This window comes from Diabrotica virgifera, chromosome 4, assembly GCF_917563875.1.
Source record: "Diabrotica virgifera virgifera chromosome 4, PGI_DIABVI_V3a".
Lineage (NCBI taxonomy): Eukaryota > Metazoa > Arthropoda > Insecta > Coleoptera > Chrysomelidae > Diabrotica > Diabrotica virgifera.
Window position 1 is genome coordinate 159,251,034 of NC_065446.1, and position 27,213 is coordinate 159,278,246.

A 27,213-nucleotide genomic window follows, 5' to 3' on the forward strand; every position below is an offset into this window, starting at 1 on the left:
TGATTTTTTGGATCATTCGAAACAAAAAAGGTGTTTTGTAATTTTTCTCTTAAGGTGATACAGTAGCGATCAACAGGTAGCCAAAACGCGTTCCAAGATTGCGGCTGTAATTTTCAATATTTTGTCGAGATATTTGGTACACGTATTCGTAATATAATAAAGAATGGCGGTACAGAGCCCAATTTGAAAAATATATTAATGTGTGGAAATTACTCTGTAATTAAATACAATATTAAAAAAACGAGCCTGTACCGCCATTAAGAAGAACAAAAAAATACACTTTCTTCAAATAAACTTTTTTATCATATGCCTAGATTTTGTGTCATTTTGGAACTACTAATGAAATAAAAAATTTTAGTAGTTCCAAAATGACACAAAATCTAGGCATCGGATAAAAAAGTTTATTTGAAGAAAGTGTATTTTTTTGTTTTTCTTAATGGCGGTACAGGCTCGTTTTTTTAATATTGTATTTAATTACAGAGTAATTTCCACATATTAATATATTTTTCAAATTGGGCTCTGTACCGCCATTCTTTATTATATTACGAATACGTATGCCAAATATTTCGAAAAAATATTCAAAATTACAGCCGCAATCTTGGAACGCGTTTTAGCTACCTGTTGATCGCTACTGTTTCCTCTTAAGTTGATAATTTTGGAGTTATAAACAATTTTAAACAAAAAAATAAACGAAAAATCACGATTTTCAAGGCTCAAAAACACAAGCAAACAAAATTATTTTTGTAACCATCGTATACCTAAATGCAAGTTCAAACCTTCTATCAGGTCCCGATAAGAATTTTTGCCATGTTTTATTATAAAATATATTTTTTTAATTGTAAATGCTGAGGATTTCTTATGGGAAGATCGGGCTGCATTAACAACTAAAAAACAATGTTTTAAACTGAAATAAGTACAAAATACTTATCAAGAGCCGATAGAATAAACTTTGAACTTAAATTTAGGTACTTCATAATTTCAAAAATGATATTTTTTACTTCAGCTACGATGTTTTGAGCCTTGAAAATGGTCATCTTTTGTTCTTTTTTCAGTTTTAAATTATTTATAACTCGAAAACGTTCAACTTTAGAGAAAAATGGCAACAGACCTTTTTTAAAATAATGTCTGCCTACGCCCAAATTAGTTTTTAATTTATAAAAAAGTCCGTTTTTAATTATTAATTAATTATAGCCGGAACAAAATTATATCGGACACCCATTGTTTATTACTACACCCCGTGTATTAGTATTTGGGCCTGATTATGTTATATTTGGGTCTGCTAATGATCATACATTTTGTTTTGTCAATACTTATTCTTAGTGAAAAAGACAGTTGTTTATGTTTCCTTTCGATTCAGAGGCGATTCATAATCTCCAGACAGCTGTTTCTGTGTTACGACGTCCTCAGTGCAGCTGCGTGCACACCTCTGAAGCATAACTAAACCAAACTGTCTATTTATGTGGAATTTCAAAAATAGTTTAAAATCCACTTTTGAGACGCTGAAGTGACATCTAAAGAAAAAAGAGTTTACACTTTTATCTTTACTTAGATTTTGAGTACTAGGAATTTTCTTTCGGGCCGTTTTTCCTAGATGAATGAATGCGAAATGTGACTGCATATTGTAGAGTCCTTTTCGCTGTCTTTATTCGTCGTCTCTTGTCTTATAAATTGTAAACGTCAGATTAAGGATGTTACCAGAAAGAAGTTTCAACAAGAAAAGTTTTCAGATTTAAATAAATATTTATTATTATTTTAATAAATTTTGTTTCTGGGACTTTTTTCTTTTCTTTAAGAGATGTCGCTGCAGCGAACCAAAAGTGGATTATAAACTACACTCACACAAAAATATTGCATATTTTATTTTTGTATATCTTTTTCCTTTTAAAAAATTTTGTACTTTTTATATTGCTAAATAAGTTGAGCTGAACTATCCTATATTTATTGTCAAGTAACTTACATATTGCAAAGTCACAACTAATTTTTAGAAAAATTAATGAAATAGTCTGATTTTGCTTATAACATTTAATTAGAAAAAGAATTAATAACAACAATAGAACAATTTTTTACGGCAACATTGTAACAATTTACTACCCAGTATTTCCTCCTCTAGCTCTAATGATTGCCTGCATCCTTCCATGCATGCTCCGCAGAATATCTTGGATGGTTTCTTACGGAAGTCGATTCCATTCTTCCTGTGCAGCAATTCTTAATTCTGCAATTGAGTTTGGAGCTGGATTTCTTGCTCGTATACGCCTTTTTAGGATGTCCCATATGTTTTCTATGGGATTTGCATCAGGGCTCATTGGTGGCCAGTCTAGAGCCTCAACTCCAACATCCTCAAGATATTATATTACTGTTCCTGCGATATGTGCACGGGCATTATCATGCATTAGCACAAAGTTATCATACCCAATGAAGCCGGCATAAGGAAAAACATGCTCTTCAAGGACGTTCCGTATGTACCAGTCAGCATTCATTCGAATATTCACCTCAATAAGCTCCGTACGACTCTCTTAACTAATGCCACCCCACAGCATTATGGAACCGCCACCAAAACTAACATGTTGTACAAGATTACATTCTGCGAAACGTTCCCCAGACCTTCTGTACACTCGATCACGTCCATCTGGCTTCCATAATTGTATCCTCGTTTCATCTGTGAAAAGAACTCTTCTCCATTGATGTTCGTTCCAGTTAACGTGGGCTCTTGCAAAGTGCAACCTTTGAGTTTTATGCCGTGGTAGAAGAAGTGGTACTCTGGCAGGCCGTTTTGGATTCTATCCAACCTCTTTAAGACTTCGAGTCACATTTTTGTCACTTACATTAACTTGTCTTGTGATCAGTAACTCATTTTTGAGATAAGAAGCTGTAAGTGTACGATTTCGCAAAGATTTAAGTCTTAAATATTCGTCATATCTTCGCGTTTTACATCTTTTTCGTCCTTGACTAGGTCGCCTTTTGTATTCCCGTCTCATTGTATGGCTTTACTATACGAGAAACAGTCGACTGATGAGTATTCGTTATCCACGCAATATCTTCTTGACTAACCCTCATTTCTTAAAGTAACAATTATAGCACACACTACCTCACTTAAATGTGGCATATCAGCAAGAAAACTGAAGAATCGAAAAATAGAACTCTCCAACTGACATATTCTAACATTCTAACTGACAATTCAACAAAATAAGAATTGTCAAGTCGCCAAAGCACACTTTCCATACTATGCAATGTTTGTTAATTTGTTAAATTATTGCATATTCAGTTATAAAGACTATGTTTAACCATTTATTTATCTCTAATAAATTAAAATACATCAAATAAATAAATAAATAGATAAATAAATAAATAAAAAAAAATACTTAACTTTTCAAAGATAAAAAATAAACAAATAATAACGATTGAAGATAAAATATGCAATATTATTGTCCATGAGTATATTTTTGAAATTCCACATAAATAGATAGTTGGGTTTCGTTTTGCTTCAGAGGTGTGCACGAAGCTCCACTGAGGACGTCGTAAGACAGAAACAGATGTCTGGAGATTGTGTATCGCATCTGAATCGAAAGGAAATAAAATTTTGAGTAGTACGAACTTTCTTTCGGACAGTTTTTCCTAGACGAATGAAAGAGGAATGTGACTGCATATTGTAGAGTCCTTTTCGCTCTCTTTATTCGTCGTCTCTTGTCTTATAAATCCTAAAAGTCAGAGATTGAGGATGATACTAGAAAGAAGGCCCAACAAGAAAAGTTTTCAGATTTAAATACTTATTTATTATTATTTTAATAAATTTTGTATCTTTTCTCTTTTACTTATTCTTAGGCCAAATACTTTCTATCGACATCATTCTTGTAAATCTTTTTTAACTTGTTTGCGAATATAAATAGCAGTGTTATTTTGTAACATATAACTATGTTGTTGGTACGTGTTCCATATTCTTAACATTTTTGCTTGGTTTTGAATTGCTTTCTGGAATATCTCTTCTACATAAATATAGCATAGAGGAGATAAAATACAGTGCTGATGTACACCATTGTGTTACTTGCATTTCTTGAGTTAGAACAGTATTCTAACCGGTACCGGTTGATTCAAATATTTTCATTGTGTTATGTTTTAAAGACTAAGCTGGCTAGATCACTTAGAAAGAATGCCAGATAATCGAGCTGTGAAAGTAATCCAGAGATGGAAGCCTCAAGAAAATAGAACAAGAGGAAGGCCCCGTAAAAGATGGTTAGACGACGTAGGGAGGGATATTAAAACCAGAAACATCAGGCAGTGGCGAAGGAAAAGTATCCAACAGGGCAGAATGGAAAAACATTGTTAAGCAGGCCAAGACACAAAGGGTTGTAGCGCCATTAGAAGAAGAAGAAGATGTTTTAAAGTACTATCAAATGATGTACTAAAGTACTATTAAAAGCTATTTGGCATAATAAATCACTATTTGCAATGTGAATTCTTTACTTTATTGAAATAAGATGCCTGGACTCACAAAAATATCACTGATTTCAATTATTTGTTTAACATATTAACCTAAATGTAATATTTTAAAGCATTTTTTAAAAATTTTTATTTCATACTCATTAAACTCTAAAATAAATTTTATATACATTTGAGCACTTTTTACTTAACTCAATCGAAAATAATAATAAATATTTGACTTAGGTTAGATCACACCCATTTTGAAAGAATTTTTAACGTTTTCTCAACAGTTGGGTATCTGTTTTTGCAGAACGTTTTACATATTAGCGACCAATGGGTTGAAGGTAACTTTGGAGGTCTTTGATAAAGTCGAAAACTCATTCATTGTACTTTCTTCGTCTTCCGTAATGTCGCTATCCGTTTTTCTAAAACAAAAACAAGGAATGAAAAATGTATTTAAAAAAGTGTATAAGAACACACACAAAATTTAAACATACAACTTACGGTAAGGGAGCCCAGCGGGGATTTTTACAGTTGCTCGGGCGCGTCAGAAAATCACATGGTGAGAAACCTTGTACCCTGTAAATGTACCCTTACCATATATTTACTCTTAATACAGGGGAGTTCTTTAAGTGGGGTACGAAAAAAAATCTTTAGAAAAACTCGAAATCGTCAGATTAAGATGAAGTAAGTACATCCAGAACAGTGTTTCAAAATCTGACGATTAAGCGGGGCGTAAGGAAATGGGCGAGTCACAAAATTTCACAAAAAAGCGAATATTTCGCGAAATGAACGTCAGATCTAAAAACTTAAAAATACACGTATTCAGTATTTTTGAAAAATCTATCGAATGACACCAAATACGACCCGCCACGGAGGTGGGGTGGGGGGTTATTTCAAAATATTAAATAGGAGCCCCCATTTTTTTTATTGCAGATTTGGATTCCTTACGTAAAAATAAGTATTGTTGAATGGGTTGCATGTGAGAGTTCATTTTGAATGAAGTAAAAGACAGACGTACTCTCAATCATTTATTGTAACTTCCGACGACCGGTTTCGCTCTTTAAAGTATGCAGAGCATCTTCAGGTCAACGGTTACAAGTCACTAAATGCTACAAACAAAAACCAGAGTTAGAACAATGTCTGGTTGTAAAAGATGCTAAAGATCCATAAGATCAGGCCAATATTGAACAACATACATAAAAGTAGTTAAGATAGCAGACATATTCATATGTATGTAAAACCGGGGGCTGTAACAAACGTCCCCAAGCTCACAAACACATGCAGATGTACGTTTACCATTTAAACATAAATAACTTTTATTCGAGACATTTTTTCGAATTATATCGGAACAAACGATTGTTAGGAATGGAAAATTAAATTAAAAAATGTAAAGTCCCCACTAAAATGGAAAACTTAACTTTTTTGGTTTTAGGACCTAATCTTCACAACCCAATAGATCCCCATAACGCCCGAGAAACTGCAAATTTAGCATACTTGCCTCCCCTACTATTACATCAACAAACAAACATATCTTCAGGGTCGGTTGTTCGAACGCTAATCAAAAATGGAATCAACTGATCATTATCAAATATTTAATTACTGTCACCAACTGTCAATGTCAACTTTGTTTGGGCTGCTGAAAACATAATTGATTACAATTATGAGATTTATTAATCAATTATGTTAATAATTGCTATGTTAATTAATAATTAGTTAATCAATCAATTATGTTAATTATCATAATGATAATTAACATAATTGATTACAATCATCTGATTGACGTACGAATGAGGGGTGTTGTTATTTGATGGTTGTTAAGGGGACTTAATTATAACCAACTTCTTGATTAGCATTCGAACAACCTGCCCTAAGAGTAATAGTGCTAAATCTTTGTATGTATATTTATAACATGAAAGACAATTTTTTCGTTGGGTTGTCGTATAATTATAAAAGTTCATTGGATAGGTCGAATTAGATTTCTTTCTGCTGACTATCGAGACCTTACGGTTCATATCGGAGACCATCGCATCGTATCCTAGCCTAGAGCAAAGTATCGTACTCTTCATTTTCGTGAACGCTCGCATTTAAAATAATGCATTTATTTTACCTCACAATCGATAATATGGTACGAGCAATACTAGGGAGCGAGGGTCGGCGCCTCGTTGTAAGCGCTCACTTAGATTGTGAATGGTCTATGCATTAACATATTAAGCGTGGACTCGGCATACTCACCAAAAAAGCGTAACGCGTAAACAGCATGCAAACAGTCGATCGGTGTCTATCTCTTTTAACCAAGCGATCTCGCGCATGTGACTGACAAAAATGGCTAGACCTGTCAATCCTATGTCGGCGTTACACCTCGATGCATTAAGTGACATATCCCTAGCCAAGTGTATCCTTTTACATGTCTCTGGGTCTATGCCTCTGATCTATATTTGTGAGAACGGAGACTATGAGTGTTCTATATAGACTTTTACGAGTTTTTTGAGACAGACGTTTGTTAACTAAGTACTTTGATAGACCATGATAACGCCTGTTTGCAATTATGATACGCCTTTTTATTTTCCCGGATGTGTTATTATTGGGTTTAACCGATGTCCCTGGATATGAGGCCTATAGAATCAAAACTTTTTTTGGATTGAGGTGGAACGCTCTTAGCAGACTAGGGAAGGTGTCCCTAGTACTGTTGGACCTCGGACAGGAGTGGAGAACACGCTAGGGCCCACACACACCAGAATATGATCCATGCGTCCCACGTGCCTCCCATAACCAGCCGCCTACCAACTAAAACCACCCCCTCTTCCGACCCGGAAAATCCCTGGACGTGTTCCTTAGCGAACGATACTTGGGGATATTCTGCGCAGTCTGTAAATGAAAGCCTTAAAAGGAAAATTTTTCATTTTTTGAAATTTTTCAGACTAAAAAAACATTAAAAATGTAAATTTCCCAAAAAATATCCGGCATTTCTTAATAAAAGTGGCATGAATAAACGTCATAAAATGGCATATTAATTTGGTAGTCATTTTTCGGCATGCCCCTTACATCTTCAGAAGTTTGTACTTTTAGTTTGGATTTAGCAGATTTTCATTCTAAGTCCACATATTACTCAACTGCTTTTAGAGGCAATTAATGCACTAAAAGTAGGTATTGAACCATTTTTATAGGAAAACTTACAAAATATACGAGAAAAAGAAGTATTTTATCGTTCATAAAACTATGGACATAGCAGGGTTTGATTCTACGTTATCATTCCAGTGGTATTTTGAAGAGGATTTAAAAGGTTTTGAGCCGAAACCTTACGTCTGTAGATTAATAGGTATTTGAAACTGTGTAAAAAAAGGGAAAACGAAAAATTTAGGATTTAGCAGGTTTTGATTCTGATGTATTCATATATAAACTCTTTGACCGCTTAGAAGTTTTGGTCAAGCATCAAAATTTCCAGCTCTTGTGTTAGTCGAAATGAATTTGGTTTTATTTTAATTTATATGAAATCCCATTCGTTCTGCTGCTGCTACTAGCTGGGTTAGAATTTTGCTGGTTCTGGCCCTGATTCTTGTTATAATGCCCAAGTCGTCAGCATATGCTAGAATTTTTACTGACATATCAGATATAGTTTCCCTGCAATCTAAATTAGCATCTTGTCCGACTTCTTCTAAGGTTATGTTAAAAAGCTGACACGCTAGCGTGTCTCCTTGCCTATGCATTTCAAATTGGGATAGCGAGTCATTCTGAGTTTTTACTGCTGATAGCATCTTGGACATTGCCAGTGAGTCTTTTTGGAATTTCTAACTCATTCATAGTGTTGTAAAACTTGGTCTTATGATACTGTCATATACCGCTTTAAAATCGATAAGAAGATTGTATCTACATATCTATATTAAACTTGCGCTTTTTCTAGAATTTGTCGTAGTTTGAAAATCTGGTTAACAGTTACGTGGAACGTCCACTTCTGAGTCCTGCTTGATGTTCTCCTAGAAACGCTTTGGTATAAGGCTTCAATCTCTCATACAAGCTGTTTGACAATGACAATATCTTGCATGCTGTATGTAGGAGTTATTCCGCGGTAATTATTGCATTCTAATTGGTTTCTCCTTTTGTGTAACGGGCCTATTAAGTCTAAGTTCTGTTCTTCAGGCATTTGCTCGTTAGACCAAATTATGCAGACTATTTTTTGCATCACCTTGGTGATCTGCTCTCTACTGTATTTAAATAACTGCGCTGGGATGCCATTGCTGCCTGGGAATTTGTGGTTATTCACTTGTTGACAAAATGTCTTAGATAAACCCAAAAGTAATATTCTTGATCAATATTTATTAGTAAAAATTTGTCAAATATAAAATTTGACGTAATATGTTAAAGTTAAAATTGTTTACGGTTATAAACTCATGATAATAGAAATCCCGATATGTCTAAGATGTAAGAATACCAGTTTTAAAATGCTTGTAATTATAAATAAGTAAGGTAAAAGAAATCTAATGCAAATCTACGCCAATTGTTTCGAGAGCTCATCCCAACAACAAAAAGATAGCCTTACCTCTGTTTAAATATATAAACTAAAATTTTTGCCAGAACTATTTTGCAAACTTTTTTTGTATAGCATATATTAAACAAGCCTTACTTATATGGATTATGCTTGGGTAAAAATAGAGACTTGGGACAATCTTTCATGTACGGCCAACATTCCGAAGGACCACCGTATCGACCTGTGCCAGCGTTTTCTGCTTCCACATACTCAGTTAATAAGTTGGCATATGGTGATTTACTTGCACTGTAAAATAAAAACTATTATAAATTTTCTTTTAAAGATTTACCATATCGAATTATCAATCAAAATTCTTATCTAAAGTCGAACTGCTAATAGTTAGTAGTTTCTTTTATCTCTAAATCATTTTTTTCATGTATAGGTATATCGTGACAGTTTTATGTCAAGGAGGTTATAAAGTAGCTGCTATATACTTAAAATTTAATCGATATGTATTAAGCTACAAGTACTCAAGTGTGATGGGTTCTACGTGAATTTCAATATAAAGCGGATCAAATGAAAAGCTCACGTGCGTGAGCAGTAGACCATATGCAGGTACCAATCTGGTTCAAATAATAATCGAGCGAGTTTGGGCTACCCTTCTCCTAAAATAGGTAATTATATAGTATCTTAGGGGCTGTGATCACCAAAAACAACCGGCGACCGCAACGAAACAGCAACATACTCGGCGCTAATGTTTAAATACACGTGTTTCCTCCTAATAAACGGCAAATCAACTTAAACTCAACTTAAACGAATTGCTTATTGGTTGCTGGCAGCGCTGCATACCGCGTCGCAGTGGCAAGTTGCCATCTAAAGCTGCCAATACCTAATACCTTGATCATCTCGAACGAGACAGCAAGAACTTTGAATTTTGTGGTCCTCTTCGAGCACACGAGACTTCAAAACAGTTGATTTCAGTACACAAGTACACAAGAGCAACTCAACTGAAGTTGCGGTCTCGTTGACATTGCGTTGCGGTCTCCGGTTGCTTTGGTGAGTGAGAACACGGCCTAAGGGGCTGTTCTCACCAAAAGTAACCTGCGACCGCAACGCAACAGCGACGCGACTCGGTGCTAATGTTTAAATTCACGCGTTCCCATCTAAAAAACGGCAACTCAACTGCATCTCTACCAATTGCTCATGATTTGCTGGAATATACCACATCGCAGTCACCAGTTGCACTCTACAGTTGCTTAGAATAGCTTGTGTCCGTTGCAAACCAACTTAAACTCAACGAATTGCTCATTTCAAAAGAAAACCAAGAGAAACAAAAAATGTTTTCGTTCCAAAAGAAGTTTATCCGGTTCCATTTCATTTGCGCATTAAAAGGATTCTTCCTCTTATGGTGCTTTCCCCTTTTGTGGATATTAGCGACTACACTGGCAAATGTGTCTCTGTCCAATGCGGCTCTAAACAAAGATCTGGTGCCTACTGGACCCCGTTTTCCTTCAATCTTACCCTGGATGATCAGTTGCGCGAGGCAGTACTAAGGAAATTAAGTAGATGTATTTCTTAACAATCTTCCAATGCGTCCGACCAGCCTGAAAGGTTATGGCCATCAAATCCTCTCCAATATTCACTCGAGGTACCGCAGTCGTTAGGATATAAAAAGCTAACTCTACCGAAGTTGATTCTAGGTCAATTGCTTGAATGCAATTGCTCGAAATCAATTACTCGAAATCACTTGCTCGAAAACGAATTGCTCGACATGAAAATTGCTCGAATAAAAAAGGAAACTATATATTTATCCAAATATTTATTCACAATAATGCAAAATATATATGTACCTAAATATACATAAGAAAGATACTTTTAATATGACAAATTATGTAATATTCCATGTACATAATCATATAAATATTATTTTTTGCTGTTCATAATTGTTTTTAAACGCAATAACCTATCAGTACTTATTTGCATTTTGGAATCCGCGATGCAAATCTTCGATAAAATTAATGTAACGATTTTAATCATTCCCTAATACCTGGAAATTATTTGTCTAATTATCATAATTGATATGTATTGAATTAAATAGCGTACTATGATGAAATTGACTTTATTTTAGATTACAAGAGATACATGGTTCTTAACCTAAAAACCAAGAAGTAAGCGCGCTTTTCTGCCTTTTATCCTTGACTTCTGTCATCTGTCACGACTCGCAAGGTGGGTTCCGTTATACACAACATTTCTCCCCTTCTATAAAGAAAGCTTGTTGGGTGGTTTCACAGCTCTCCCATATCTGGTAACCACTGGCAAAGGTGTCTGCTCAGATTCTAGAAGAGGGGAAACAGGGCTTCTAGATGTCGCATCAATTTGACTATGCCTAGGTGAACTACTAGTAACAGTGTCATTATTACTAGAATGTGGAATTGCAGTATTATTTTCCTCCACCTGAAGGTCCATGTCATCACTTACATCAATATTAGGCAGGCGGGTGGGTGCAGATGTGCTCTCATCAACATTTAAAGGCGCTTTTTGAATCACTGCACTCTCACTCACTTCACTTCTAGGTTTTTCCTTAGCTAGACGTATGCTGTCAGCATGCACAAATTTTATAACATTATTAACATTCACAAGGTAAGTACAATAACTTAAAACTTTAACTACATTTCCCAAGTCCCATACATGTGTAAGAGTATTTTTGACATATACTTGGTCATTTGTATTATACAATTTAATATTTCGAACTGGTTGATCAGAGTTTACAAAATTACCATTTTCAGATGGTCTTAATAAATCATACCTGGTTCGAGGTCTGATTTTAAACATACACTGGGCTGGAGAAATGCCTGTTGTAGTAGAAGGAGTATTGCGGTAGGTGAAGAGGAAATTAGTTAACTTAATTTTCACAACTGCTAATGTTATATTTTCTGAACATGAAAATAAATTGCGCTCTAATGCTTTCTTTACTGTTTGGACCCCTCTCTCTGCTAGTCCATTTGATTGTGGATGATATGGTGGGGATTTAATTGGTTTTATTCCATTACTCTGACAAAAGGAAACAAACTCTGCTGAATTGAACGGAGGCCCATTATCAGAAACTAGCTCTACTGGTAATCCAAAAATGGCGAAAACATCCCTTAGTACCATTATGACCTCCCTAGCTACTGTACCATTTTCCATTAACCTGACTTCTATCCATTTAGACTTATTGTCTACTAAAATAAGGAAGGTAAAATTTTGCTTCTGGAAAAAATCAACATTTACCCTATAAAAATTATGGGGTGCTAATGCCCATGGTATGCCATTTGACCTATTAGGAAAATTCTGAGTAGACTGACAAACATTACACGATTGAACAAACTTCTCAATACTTTCATTCATTCCAGGCCACCAGCAATAGGATCGCATTAACATTTTTAGTCTTACTATGCCTGTATGTTGTTCATGGAACAAATTAAGTACTCTAACCCTGAGTGAGAATGGAATTACTACTTTAGTACCTAAAACCAAACAATCTTGTTCAACCGAAAAGTTATTTCTAAGTTTAAAATATGGTTTTAAATCATCTCCCTGTACATAGTTTGGCCAACCAGACAGGGTTACAACTACTTTGGACAATAAATTATCCTGCTTGGTTGCTTTGGCTACATCTTCGAAGTCCAAAGGGACTTCACTTAACATGTTAAATGAAAATATTTCACCAGACACCTTAGTACTATCCTTACAAGGTAAACGGGAAAGGGAATCTGCATTGGAAATTGAACTTCCCTTCTTATATTCTATGGTATAATCATATGCTGACAATGTAAGGGCCCATCTAGTTATTCTTGACGCGACTGTTACTGGAATGCCTCTGTTAGCTCCAAAAATGTACTGCAAAGGCTGATGATCACTGACAAGGGTGAACTTCCGACCATATAAATATTTATGAAACTTACGAAGAGCAAACATTATAGCTAATGCTTCCCTCTCTATATTTGAATACTTTTGTTCTGCTGATGATAAGGTTCCCGAGGCAAAACAAACAGGCCTATCCTCCCCATCTACTCTGTGACTCAGTACAGCTCCTACTCCAAAACCACTACTATCACAAGTGACATATATTGGAAGTAAAGGGTTATATAAGGTGAGTACTTGGTTTGACAAAAGCAGTACCTTACTGCTGTCAAAAACCTTCTGACAATCTGTTGACCATACAAAAGAAACATTCGACCTACATAACTTGTACAACGGACCTAGTTCACAGGACAGCATAGGCAGAAATTTAGAATAATAGTTAAGAAGACCTAAATATGATTTAAGTTCCGTTAAGTTATGTGGGGGTTTAGCTTTCTTAATACACTCTACTTTTTCTTCCGTAGGGTGTACCCCTGACTCATCAATTCTATGGCCCAAAAATTCAACACTTGTTTCAAAAAATTTACATTTTCCTTCATTAATTTTTACATTAAATTCTTCTAGACGTGAAAGAACATTAATTACATTATTATGACAATTTTCAAGAGATTTACCATAAATTAATATGTCATCGATATAGCATTTGGTGTTTGGTATACCTGCAAGAATATTTTCCATTACTGTCTGGAAAATTCCAGGTGCTGAACTAATGCCATATGTTAATCGATTAAAAGTAAACAACCCTAAATGTGTGTTGATGGTAAGTAATTCTCTTGATTTTTCACTAACTTCTAGTTGCTGATAAGCTCCCTTTAAGTCTAAGACTGTAAAAAATTTATTTCCTGACAATTCTGAAAATATGTCCTCTGGTAGAGGTAATACACAGTGATCTGACTCAATAACCTGATTTACTGTTTTCTTGAAATCTACACATATTCTAAAAGATGTTTTCTCTCTCTTTGGAACAACCACTATAGGACTGGCCCACGAACTAATTCTAGTTTTAGTTAAAATTCCTGACTCTACCATCCGATTCAACTCCTCCTCTACCTTAGACTTAAGGGCATATGGCATATCATATGCTCTATGAAAAATAGGACGTACATTATCTTTTAATTTAAATTCAACTTTAATATTTCTTATATGGGAGTTGGGGTCATCTTTAAATACATTGGAATACTGTGACTTCAACTCGGATATAAGGTGACTTTTATGCTGATTATAACTACAATCATTTACAACATAATTTAGTTTTGATTGCATGTCTGACTTTAACAAATTCTGATCTATACCCATTAAATTTAAATTATTCTTACTTCCATTATTTTCACTGCTTGATACACTATAATCAAGTGTTAACTGATTAAACAAGGCTGTCTTCCAAGAAGGATTGAAAACATTTAGCCAATTCCTTCCTATCAAAGGCAAAAACCTATTGGAGCTTTCAATAACTAATAATGGCAACAAGGTTAACTGGCTTTTATACAAGACATTTACATAAATTTGACGTACAACTGAAATGTTATTGCCAGTAACTGCTCTTAACTTAACATTAGTACTGTTCATCTTGCATTTACTAAAATATTTTGAAAAATCACTTACGTGGATGACTGACTTACATGCACCACTATCGATTTCCATAACCAAGGGCACACCTTCAACTTGCACATTCACTTTCCAGGGCTTTTCCATACCCGTTGCGAGGGCTGCAATATGGCCTAATTGCAACAATTCACTGCTCTCTTCCTCTTCGGTCACTTCTACCTGATTAACTTTTTTTCTTTTACAGACTCTACTGGTGTGTCCCACTTTTTGACAGAAAAAACATTCCCAATTAACTGCTGGGCATGTTTCTGGTTGATGTCGTCTTCCACATCGAAAGCATGGTTTCAACACTGACTGGTTCCTGGACTCTGACTGACTTTTTGACTGACTACGATATTGCTTACTAGACATTTGTAGTTTGCCTACTGATACTGCTGCCACCCCTTGAACAAGCTTGCTTTGACATTCAGCTGCTTCTTGACTTAAGGCTTTCTTACAAGCATCTTCAAACGTTAGGGTCTCAGCTTCGCTAAGTAACTTAGTCCGAATATTAGTATTACTAATACCGCAAACTAACCTGTCTCGTAGGGCTTGATCGAGGAATTTCTCAAATTTACAAGACTTTGACAGTGCTTTTACTTCTTTTACATACTGCTCTAACGATTCTTCTGCTTGTTGGTTTCTACTATGAAATCTGTATCTTTCATAGATTACACTTGTAGCTGGTGCATATCTGGCTTTAAGTATCGTTACTAACTGATCGTATGTTTTCATTGCAGGGGTATCTGGGAATAAATATGTTTTCAACGTATCATACGTTTTCGCACCCATAAATGTTATTAAATTTGCTACCTTTTTTTCATTTTCAGTGTCGTTCACTATGAAATACTGCTGCAAGCGCTCTTCCCAGGCTTCAAACGATTCCTTCACAGCATTAAACTCGTCGAACTTTGGCATATTGACTACTGCCCTGAACACAAAATTTGCAATGACTTATTGACTTATACCAACGTGGTGTTCTTTCCGATTCGTCGCCAATATGATATGTATTGAATTAAATAGCGTACTATGATGAAATTGACTTTATTTTAGATTACAAGAGATACATGGTTCTTAACCTAAAAACCAAGAAGTAAGCGCGCTTTTCTGCCTTTCATCCTCGACATCTGTCATCTGTCACGACTCGCAAGGTGGGTTCCGTTATACACAACAATAATGAGACTAAATTAAAATAGTTATTTTTCTTTTTATCTCTAAAGACCGCTTTACAGCTTGCAAGAAAACTTGCTGCAATACTCTTGCATGCAAGACTTTCATGCAAGTCAATTGCATGGTCTTTTACAGCTTGCAACCCGGCTTGCATGCAATTTGAAATTTTACCCTTAACCTAACTTATAATTGCTGTTTATTTAACTTGGTAAATTTCGAAATGCCAAGACTATCAGAAATAACCAAATATAAAAGGAAAAAGGCGGTAGCAGCAACTTTAAGTATTATTATTACTGCAGCCAGCCTTTTAGTCACTAATTTAGAACACCGAGATCGGAGCTGGTGAGTAAGATCTTAGTTGAACAAGAAGAGGGGTAATAATGTATCTCCAACAGAATTTATCCAAGTAGATGATGAAAATGACTCTAATTTTCTAGGAATGATCGAATGTACATTTTAATAAACCCTTGGGAAAAATTGAACAATTAGGTACAAAGAAATCTATATTTCCAAATACTATTTCTGCGAAACACAAATTAATTATTATCCTAAGGTACTTAGCTAGAGGAGAGAGAGCTTCCGTAGCTTAATATACAATTTACAATAATTATAGAATCTCAGAAAGTGCCATTTCATTATTCATTCATTTCCATCGTTGATATATTTCACAAACAGAAAACAGCTGATCGGCATGTATTCGTGAATCCGTGTCGTCAATGACATTTGATATTGTGGAAAAATCAAATTCCCCTAGACTTGCATGAAAACTTGCAGAAAAAATGGCACCAAACCGATTATCGCGCAATTGCAAGAAGTTGCATGCAATAGTCAACTGACGACATACTGCGCATGCCTTTAGGCAACTTTCTTGCGTCTTGCATGTAGAATTGCAAGCTGTAAAGCGCTCTTTAAGTTCAAAGATAATTTAATTGTACCTAATAAATATTTTTTCAGCACAAATTAATACACGATTATATACGTGGAATATCACATAATTTGTCCTATTTCAAATATTATTTTATGTCTATATTTTTTATTATTATGAATAAATATTTAGATATATAATTTTCTTTTTTATTCGAGCAATTTGTATTTCAAGCAATTTTCATGTCGAGCAATTGCATTCGAGCAATTCACCGGTTACCACCGAAGTTGCAATCTCATGGAAATTGTTGTCGTCGCCGGTTGCTTTGGTGAGAACACGACCTAAAAGAGATGAGAAACTTATCCCCAAGAAAAACAAAAGAAAGTTTGAGACTAAAATGCTTAAGAAACTGGAAGCCCTAAGAAATCAGAACATACTTTACATACACAATAAATATCAATGTGTTTTCAGACCTACTCGATCAACAATATATTGTATTAAGATAAATCTTTGTAAATATTTTACAAGTAAAGCAAAAATCCAAAATATCTATTCTAAAAAATTTAACACCAATAGAGGTCAACCAGGATACAATATTTAATGAATCTACCCGGACATTGACAGATGTTTTATAGATCAGCGGTTCTCAACCTTTTTGAGTGATGTAGTACCTACAGTTATTTTTATTATTTTTGGTACCACCTATATTTTTAAATTGTATTATCAATACATACTTACTAAGTATCAATACCTACTACTATTTTAATTTTTTCTGTGTTTTATGTACCACCGCCAATAATGATATGTACCACTAGTGGTACATGTACCACAGATTGAGAACCTCTGCTTTAGATTATAGATGTAGTCTCTCACACGACTCATAATTCCAAGAAGATGTTCGTTGCTCTTTCAAATGCAGCAGAGAATATGAATCTAATGGTTAACGAAAGTAAAACAAAAGGCAAATCATGGTATCACAGACAGGCGATGGAATTGGCAACCTTTTTTCAAATATTTAGCATTAGTAAATATAATTTCAAAGTGGCGCAATAGTAGATGAAACATGGTAAATACCACCAGCATAATATCGGAATAAATAAACCGAAGAATAACGTCTGCAAACAGAAGATGTTAAGGACAACTTAGAAGCCATTGTCTAACATGGAAAACAAAGATAATAGTATATAGAACCCTAATAGTCGCAGTCCTAATGTGTGGATCTGAGACCTGGGTACTTTCTAATAGAGATGAAAACGCACTATTAATGTTAGAGATAAAAATATTTAGAAAAATATTAGTCCTAATAAAACGAACTGGATTTAATTTCGAGCTGTAGGTACAATAAATACTACGAAATAGTCAAAACCAGTTTGGGTTCATAAATGTTGTTGGTACGAGAGAGGCTTTGTTTTCAATACAAGTCTTATTCCAGAGTTGCAGAGACATCAATTTCGACGTCTGATGCCACGCCAAGATGATGCAAATTCTAAGAGAAGCAGGAATTAACAACCAAGATCTGAAAATAATTAGAAACCTTTACTGGAATCAGACTGCAAACCTCAGAGTTGAAGGTGAACACATCGAATATGTGAAAATCATGCGTAGTGTGAGGCAAGGCTGCATTTTGTCCCCTCTAATTTTCAATCTCTACTCTGAAAGAATATTTATCGAAGATTTGCACGAAACAGAAAAAGGTATTCTACTAAAAGGGTACCGGGTACCGGCTAAATAACATTAAGTATGCAGATGACACCATAGTATTTGCGGACAACCTAGAAGACCTGCAAGTCCTCATGAACAAAATCACGTATTACAGTCAACAATATGGACTCAATATAAACGTAAAGAAGACAAAGCTTATGATCATTAGCAAGAAAAAGATAACAGAAGGTCAACTCTACATCAACCAAACCCCTGTAGAAAGAGTGACGCACTAGAACTATCTCGGCACCATAATACCTAAATGAAGAATGAACCAACAACCAAGAGATAAGAGCGCGCATCGGAAAAGCTAGATCCACCTTCAACCAAATGGGGGCTTTTTTAAGAGTCACAATCTTTCTCTTGGTATAAAAGTAAGAATGCTGCGATGCTACATCTTCTCTGCCCTTTTTTATGGTGTTGATTTGTGGACCTTGAACGAAGATTGGCGAGATGTGGCGAAAATTGGAAGCATTTGAGATGTGGATATATGTATCTGAGAATTCTTAAAATCCCGTGGACTGACTAGGACACAAATGAGGAGGTTCTTAGAAGAATGAGGAAGAACTGAGAGAGAAAAATATTTGGAAAGCGAGGTCCAGGAAGAAGAAGAACATCCTGGTTAAAGAACCTCAGAACCTGGTTCAACAAATCTGTGCAGCTTTTCCGCGTTGCTGCAGATAAAGTAAATATTGCTATGCTGATCACCAACATTCGTCACGGATAGGCACATGAAGAAGAAGAAAGATGGAGTCTGCAATAAAAATTGGGTGTTGGGTAAACGCTGGGTGGGACATTTTGATATGAACGAATGGTGTAGATCAGGATACCAGGAACTTAAATGTGACAAACTGGTACCAATCCGGATAGAATAACACCAAACAGATGATTATTTTGTGCATAATGCATTGGCTGTATGACTAACTATCCAAGCCATAAAATACAATTAAATAAAACAACAAATCTTCTCCACATCATATACAATGTGGTAAGCCAAGAAAACGTTTTATTCAACGGTAATGTATATAACTTTAAAGCCCCCAGTTTTCAGTAAGCTCTGTTGATCGTGGGAGGGCAAAAGCTGCAAAAATAATTTAAAGCCAACTCATAATTAAAAGTGAAATGTAACATTCCTACGTATAACATAAGGCCAATGAACAAAAAATGTTTCAATAAAATAGTTCTTATTTTATTGCTCTAATTTAATTGTTACCTGAAAAAGAGTTTGAGTATTTCTCCGAAAAGTCCAAAATTTTCCATAGAATGTGCATGTACCTCACAAATTGCCCTTAATAAACAAGCTCTCCCATCTAATCCAAACTGTTCCAATAAATCTTCTAACATTACATATAATAATGCTCTCTCTCCGCCGTGAAAAGCGTGAGGAACTGGATTGGATATCTTATCAGCAGACCTAAAAAATATATTTATTTTTTATTTCTGTTTCGCTTAGGTATATGAATTTAAATATTATAAACAAAAATTGACTAAAATTGACCAAAGGTTAAAAAACATGAGAAATTAAAATAACCATTAGAATAATCTGAATAATCTTAAGGAAATGTATAACGTGTGCTCATATTTTTTGTGTTTGGAAGACGTCTGTTGTAAACTGCTCTTACTGCAATTAGTTGTCTCATTTTACATCGTCTAGTCACTCAAGATATCCATTCCAGGAATTCTGTACCAGCTTGTACAGGACTAGAGGATGGATACCTACCATATTATGTTTTTTAGTCACTTGATAGTCTCCGAAAAGGATTTGCCGACTGAGATCTAATGCCTCGCAGTCATGCACGATATGGTTCACTGTTTCAGGTCCTTTGCTACAGAGTCTGTAGCTTAAGTCTCCATTCAACAGTCCCATTGTATGCAGGTATCCCTTGACTGGCCCATGTCCACTAAGGACACCTGTTATGACCCTGAACTGATTACTGCTGATTTTAGATATATTAGCACATATCCGCCTAGTATAAATTTCGCCATGTGCTTGACCATTATATTTTTCCAGTGAGAAGTACGTTGCTTTCGGACCCAGGCTTTTTTCCGGTCGCGGATGATGCTCTTTGGTCCTATGACCGGCTCTGAACTGAAGTATTCTGTGGCTGATGCTCTTCTGGTAAGTTCATCAGATCTTTCATTGCTGTGTATTCCCAGGTGACCTGCAACTTATACCTACCAGTGTGATACTGTTATGTTCCCCCAGTCTGTCGCTTCTTTCGGCATTCCCGTACTAGTCTAGAGTCCACCTTGAGGCTATAAGATTCCCTATGGATGCGTGGCTACCTGTGAATATATTGATCCACATCAGCTCGAAAACCTTCATGTTAATTTCTCTTGCATTCTTGCAGAAACAGCTCTTTATGAAATACAGAAGTATATTCTCCCAGTGGAAGAGAAATATTTACATTTATATCACTACTGAATATTCATGACGTATCGAGTTCTTAACATCTCTCCGTAACCCGTTCCAAAAATAGTATTTCCTTATGGTTTTATACATTCTATTTATTCTTGCATTCTTCTTTTTTATATCTTTTTGCATCTTTCATTTTTATATGTTTTTCTTTAAATATTGTAAGATCCTTCTGTATTTCATCAATAATGGACTGATCCTTATTAATCCAGAAAGCCACTGCGCACCCGCTAGGAAAAAATTCTGCTTTGGATTTTTTGCACAATCTTACTCAAAAAGGACCCTTTTTAACAAATTTGCATGTTGCCAGGTCCAAAAGTGAGTCAAAAATTTTTTAAACGTTTTTTGTTTTTTTTTCCTAAAATTATTATTTTTGCATCAAACAAAGATTTTTTAGGTTTTTTGGATCATTCCAAACAGAAAAGGTCTTTAGTGACTTTTCTCTAAAGTTGATAGTTTTTGACATATAAGCGATTAAAAATTTAAAAATTGCGAAATCGGCCATTTTTAACCTTCAAAAACTACGTGAAAAACTGAAAATTTCAATGTTGCCAAGGTAGGTCAATTTCTAGGTTGCTAATTCTTTAAACATATATTGATGAAATCCCAAAGAGTTTTTTGCAATACAATATCGAAAACCGTTTTGTTTTTTAATTGCTAATCAAGCGGGCGCGGTACTATTTTCAACCGTTGCATGTATGTAATATGCGTAAATATATGCGCGGAAAAATATTCTGATTCAATTTTTTTTCACCATCTTGCTTGAAAAGGTCTCCTTTTAACAACTTTGCATGTTGTCAGGATCAAAAGGCAGTCAAAAAATTTTTTTAACGTTTTTTTTGTTTTTTCCTAAAACTAACTTTTTTGCATCGGACAAATTTTTTTTAGGTTTTTTGATCATTCCAAATAGAAAATATCTCTATAATATCTCTAAATGGGATAGTTTTCGAGATATAAGTGATTAAAAATTTAAAAATTACAAAATCGGCCATTTTTAACCCTCAAAAACTATGTGAAAAACCGAAAATTTCAATGTTACCAAGATACGTAGATATTCTATGAGCATCGATTGATGAAATCCCGAAGAGCTTTTTGCAATACAATATCGAAAACCCCTTTGTTTTTTAATTGCTAATCAAGCGGGCGCGACACTATTTTCAATCGTTGCATGTAGATGTAAGCGGAATCGTTTGATGCAAAAAAATAATTTTAGGAAAAAAACAAAAAAAAAACGTTTAAAAAATTTTTGACCCACTTTTGGACCTGGCAACATGCAAATTTGTTAAAAGGGGTCTTTTTTGAGTAAGATTGTGCAAACAATCCGAATCAGATTATTTTTCCTAGCGAATGCGCAGTGGCTTTCTGGACTATATCATTTTTTACTATTGCGCTTGAAATGCAATCGTTAATCGAGGTTCTTAGTTCTTGATATGTCGAGTCTATCAACAGTGCTCAGAATGTAAACGTTAAACGATGATCGATATACTATATTTTTCTCTGTATATATTTTACAGAGATTACATACATATTATGATTAATAAAAGATTCCGTAACAGCATAACATCAGTCAAGGCACCCATGAGCTGATATCAAGTCAGATCATAACCCACTAATTGGCAAAATTAGGCTCAGACTAAAGAATATTCCAATATTCAATCCAAAATTCGATATCAGGCTACTAAAAGATCAACACACGCAACATACTTACTGTAAAACGGTATATACAGAATAACTTGAATACCGTTATTCAATCGGATGTAATGGACTAGGAGCTAGAAAGGTTGCATACAGTTTCACAAGAAGTTTCACAAACTACCAAAAATTAAGAAGAAATCGTGGATGACAAACGAGATTTTAGATATGATGGAAGAGAGGTGAAAGTCCAAAATCAGGACACGTCATTATACAAAAGAATCGATAAAGAGATCAAAAAAGCAATAATTAAAATAGCTAAGGATACATAAATAAGAGAACAGTGTGTGGAAATATAGCAACCTACATTCAATATGCAGCTATTGCAACATAATCACGATTCATTCAATATGCACAAAAAAGTTAAAGAAGCTGCAGGTATACACAAGCATAGAAGACTTGGGTGTTTGGCAGATAACCAAAACAAACCAATATGTTAAGTGTAGAAGAAAAACTAGACACTTGGAAGAAATATGTGGAAGTAATTTTTGCAGATGAAAGGCAGAATACCATTGAAAACACGGAATGCCAAACAGGACCCCCGATTACCATTGAAGAAGTCACGTCAGCTATTAAAAAAACAAAGATGGTAAGGCCGTAGGGCCTGACCAGTTTTGTGCAGAATTCCTAAAACTTATGGACGAACAGGGAATAAAATGGTTAACAACTGTATTCAACAAAATATACGTAACTGGAAAAATACCCCAAATCTGGTTAAAGTCGACCTTCGTAACTATACCAAAAAAAGTAAATGCCATAACATGCGAAGACTATAGAATAATTAGCCTAATGAGCCGCTTACTTAAAACGTTTTTAAAAGTGATACACGGCAGAATATATAAAAAAAATACGAAGAACAGCTTTTATGGACACAGTTTGGATTCCGCGATGCTTTAGGCACCTGAGAGGCTCTATTCGCTATCCAAGTGTTTATGCAGAGATGCAGAGATGTTAACTGTGACGCGTATATTTGTTTTATCAACTACAAAAAGGCATTTGATAGAGTAAAACTCAACCATCTTGAAAGAAAGGGGATTGACTGATAGAGATTTGAGAATCATATATAATTTATATTACAACCAAACTGCCAATATTAAAGTGGATGACCAATTGACAGAGGCAGTCTCCATAGATAGAGGAGTGAGACAAGGATGCATTTTGTCCCCGGTGTTATTTAATATATATCTTCGAGCAAGCGCTGAGAGAACTACAGTAAGGCGTATTATATTAGTCAACGGAGTGCGTCTAAACAACATTAGGTATGCTGACGACGCAATAGTTTTTGCAGATAGTCTAGATGGTTTGCAAAGAAGGATGTCGCGCATATCAGGTATAAGTAGAGAACACGGACTTGATCTCAATAGGAAAAAAACAAAGTACATACATGGTAGTCAGTAAGCGCGAAATATTAAATACACAGCTATTGGTAATTCAACAACCAATTGACAGGATGGACAGCTACACGTACCTTGGTACCAATATAAACAGATAATGGGACAACTCAAGTGAAATAAAACAGCGCATAGGAAAAGCGAGATCAGCGTTCATAATGATGAAGTATCTTTTCAGAAGTCACGATTTACCACTTGATACCAAAATCCCTATCATCAGATGCTATGTATTTTCTACGTTATTATATGAAGTAGAGGCCTGGATACTTTCCGAAGCTTCTTTAAGAAAACTCGAGGCATTCGAGATGTGGTGTTACAGACGCATTTTAAGAATTTCGTGGGTGGATCGTGTGACTAAAGTTGAGGTCCTACGTAGAATGGGCAAGGAATGCGAGATTATTATCACAATCAAATAGAGCAAACTAGAGTATATTGGCCATATTATGAGGAATGAACAGATATATGGCTTGTTGCAGCTCATTCTTCAGGGCAAGGTGCTTGGAAAAAGAGGAGCCGGGAGAAGAATATCTTGGCTTCAAAACCTGAGAAAATGGTACCTGGAAAATACATCTTCTTCTTCTTCTTCTAAAAGTGCCTATCTTCTGGAGATATTGGCGACTACATTGACCCATCTTATTCTATTTACGGCAGCTCAAAATAGATCAGTTGACGTTAGACCAGTCCACTTCCTAAGATACATCTACAACCGGACTATTCCGAATAGCAGCAAGCAAAGTTAGGACAGCCATGCTGATCGCCAACATCCGGAACGGGTAGGTAACGTAAGAAGAAGTATGTGCTTTAGCCGAATTTAACTTCATTTCTTTGTATTTATAATTATCTAATCTATTGGTCTCACTTCTACTGTATCTTTAGGGAATTTTAACAGTTTTACCACGTCTGGTTATTTAGTCCTTTAATTGTGTATTTATTTCTGTTTCTCAATTTGTGTTGTCGTCACAGATTATCTTGTGTCTTGTGTCACAGATGTGTTCTGATATAATCTGTGCTCTCGTTAACACCAATATACTTCTTTCTATGTCTGTAATATACAGTTAATCGGTTTAGCTACTAGCCCTGTTGTATGCAAGTAGGTACTCCTTTACTTTCTTATGGCAAAACGACATATTCAGCTGTTTCTGTTACTTTATCAAAATAATGTATTGTTAAGATATGTAAAATTTGAATTAATATGGTTTCGATCTTAATATTTTAGAAAAGTTAAAACATATAATAAAAATATACCAAAATTCATTTCGAAGAAATGAAAGTCAATTATCTTTGGATGGCCGTAGGTAAACAAAATTTAAATAGGGATTAAGTATTTTCTTTGTACAGTTAGTATGATAAGGAAGTGGTTATGTGTTTGGACAATGAGACCGGGTTAGGGAACAATTGTATTTAGAAATTTAAATGAATGTAATCTCCTTAAAAACCGATTGGCATGTAATTAGTTTTAGGAAATTTCTAATGGTAGGAAAAGTTGGTGTTGAATCTGACATTGACAATTTTGAATTTAATTTTTTGGAATCGTTGTCAGTGGACTTTCATAATTTTTTTACATAATTTAATTTTACGGTAGAATAATTTTTTCAACGTTACTGTTTAGTGCTGGCCTTTAAACGAATGTGATTCTAGACGATAGTTGTTAAATGATCGTCAAGTCGAATAGTGGTGATCTCTGAGAGTCTCCTGAAGTAGTAAGGCAGATAAATGAATAGCTGTGAGTTTGTTGAAATAAGTGTCCTGACGGAGGCTCATCACGTAAAGCATTGTAAGTTATATTGTTCTACTTATATTCCAAGAGTCACCGTTGCATGCCGGAACGAGAAATAGATTCAGTTTATTGAGAGGAGAAAAGGCTAGCATTGTTTTTTGAAAGATACGTGCATCTGTAGGGGGTCATTGATGACAATAGGCTTGCAATAGTTTGTTGCGAGATTGCTGACTACATAGGGGGCTGCTAAGAGTAAATTGTAGGCGACCAGAGACAAGAATTTGGACAACTCATCATCCGAGAGACAGTTTTATTTTTTTTTGTAGAATTATTCATAACGCAAATTTCAATAAGTACTTTAGATAGTGGTAGGAGTATTGCAATAATCAGAATAGGAGATATTATTTTTAGAGGATATTTTGAGGGTGAATTTATTTCAATAGATGTTTTTGTACCATATATGTGTTTTATTCCGTTAGTCTTTGACCTTATTTATCATATGTAAAGCAAAGGAGATATTGAAGCACGAGAATATAAAACCCTGAGATTAGAGCATTAAATAGTGTGATTAAATCATAAGTGCATCATTAAAATTAAATTTAATTAATTAATTAATTATCTAATCAATTGCTTTGAGCACACCGATCTTTGAATATCACATTAACTGGAGCCCAGAACGTGGTGGCTTAAAAAATATCGCAGCTTTGCATTTGATGGTAGGGAAAGAGATAAGGAATAACTACAGGTGATCCAGAGATAATTTGACAATTTTTCCAGGTGTAAAAATATTTTTGATTTATGGATTGATCGTAGGTAGTTGATATTTACTGCTATTGAATTATTTAATATTTTTACCAATCGTACATTTGATATTTATTTTGAAATTTACTGATTGCATATTTGATATTTGTGGCGAAAATTTATTAAATTTGGGGAGAAATATTTGTCGTGTTCTGCAACTTATAGAGTGTTGTAAAATTTCACATTTGGCGGGGACAAAGAAAACAGTAACAAAAAGAAACAACATGTCGACCACAAGGAGGCAAAGCAAAATGCAAGAAAGCAGAGAGAATAACAGAGAAGAGGAAAAAATTGTTGAAGAAGGATTGGGTAATGAAGGAGATACAACGATTATGGAGAGAAAAGAACAGGAATTAACAGGAATAGAGAAACTATTGCAACTGATGCAACTCCAATCACAACAAATGGATAGAAATCAACAGGAAACAAAAAGGACAATGCAAGAAAATCAACAGGAATCAAAACGAGCCATGGAAGAAACACAACAAAAAATAGAGAAAAATCAACAGGAAGCAAAACGAGCCATGGAAATAACACAACAAAAAATGGAAGAAACACAAAGAGAAATATCACAGAGAATAGAACAGAAATTGGAAGAGAATGATGGCAAATTGGAAAAGCGTTTGGAAAAATATGAAAATGAAGTGAAAGCCTGTTTAGAAAAAGTTAGAGAAGAAACGGAAAGGAAACTGAAGATGCAACGAGAAGAAATAGAAACTAAAATGAAGGATATTAAGACTGTGCAGAAGATGGAATTAGAACAGTTAGAAAGCAAATTTGAAAATGCAATACAAGAAGACAGGCGAGAAATAGAAGAAAAATTTAAGCAAAACGAAAAACAAATTGCGGAACTCAAGAATCAACAGAATTGTGGAGAAAGAAGGGAAATGATTATCCTTGGTACAAGCGACGCGAAAATACAATTTGGAGGGGATATTAGAAAAACACACCCAGTACCATTTGTTAAAAATTTGAAAACCAAATTGCAACATATTAGATATTTTGACGACTGCAAAGAAACAATTAGAAACCATCTGAAAGAAGGAGCAGCGTTATGGTATGAAAGTAAAGAAGATGAGTTTGAAAATTGGA

General features: G+C 34.9%; 1 protein-coding gene across 1 annotated transcript in view; it reads right to left on the reverse strand.

Annotated features, from left to right (window-relative positions):
- Positions 1-3,508: 3,508 nt before the first annotated feature.
- LOC126883992 (uncharacterized) overlaps positions 3,509-27,213 on the reverse strand; it is a 159,031-nt gene continuing 135,326 nt past the window's right edge. Inside the window, exons 4-6 of the mRNA XM_050649763.1 lie at positions 19,318-19,518; positions 9,038-9,187; positions 3,509-4,841 (exon numbers count right to left, since the gene is read on the reverse strand). Coding sequence (XP_050505720.1) covers positions 4,733-4,841; positions 9,038-9,187; positions 19,318-19,518 — 460 coding nt within the window. The 3' untranslated portion in view covers positions 3,509-4,732. The remainder of the gene's footprint in view (positions 4,842-9,037; positions 9,188-19,317; positions 19,519-27,213) is intronic.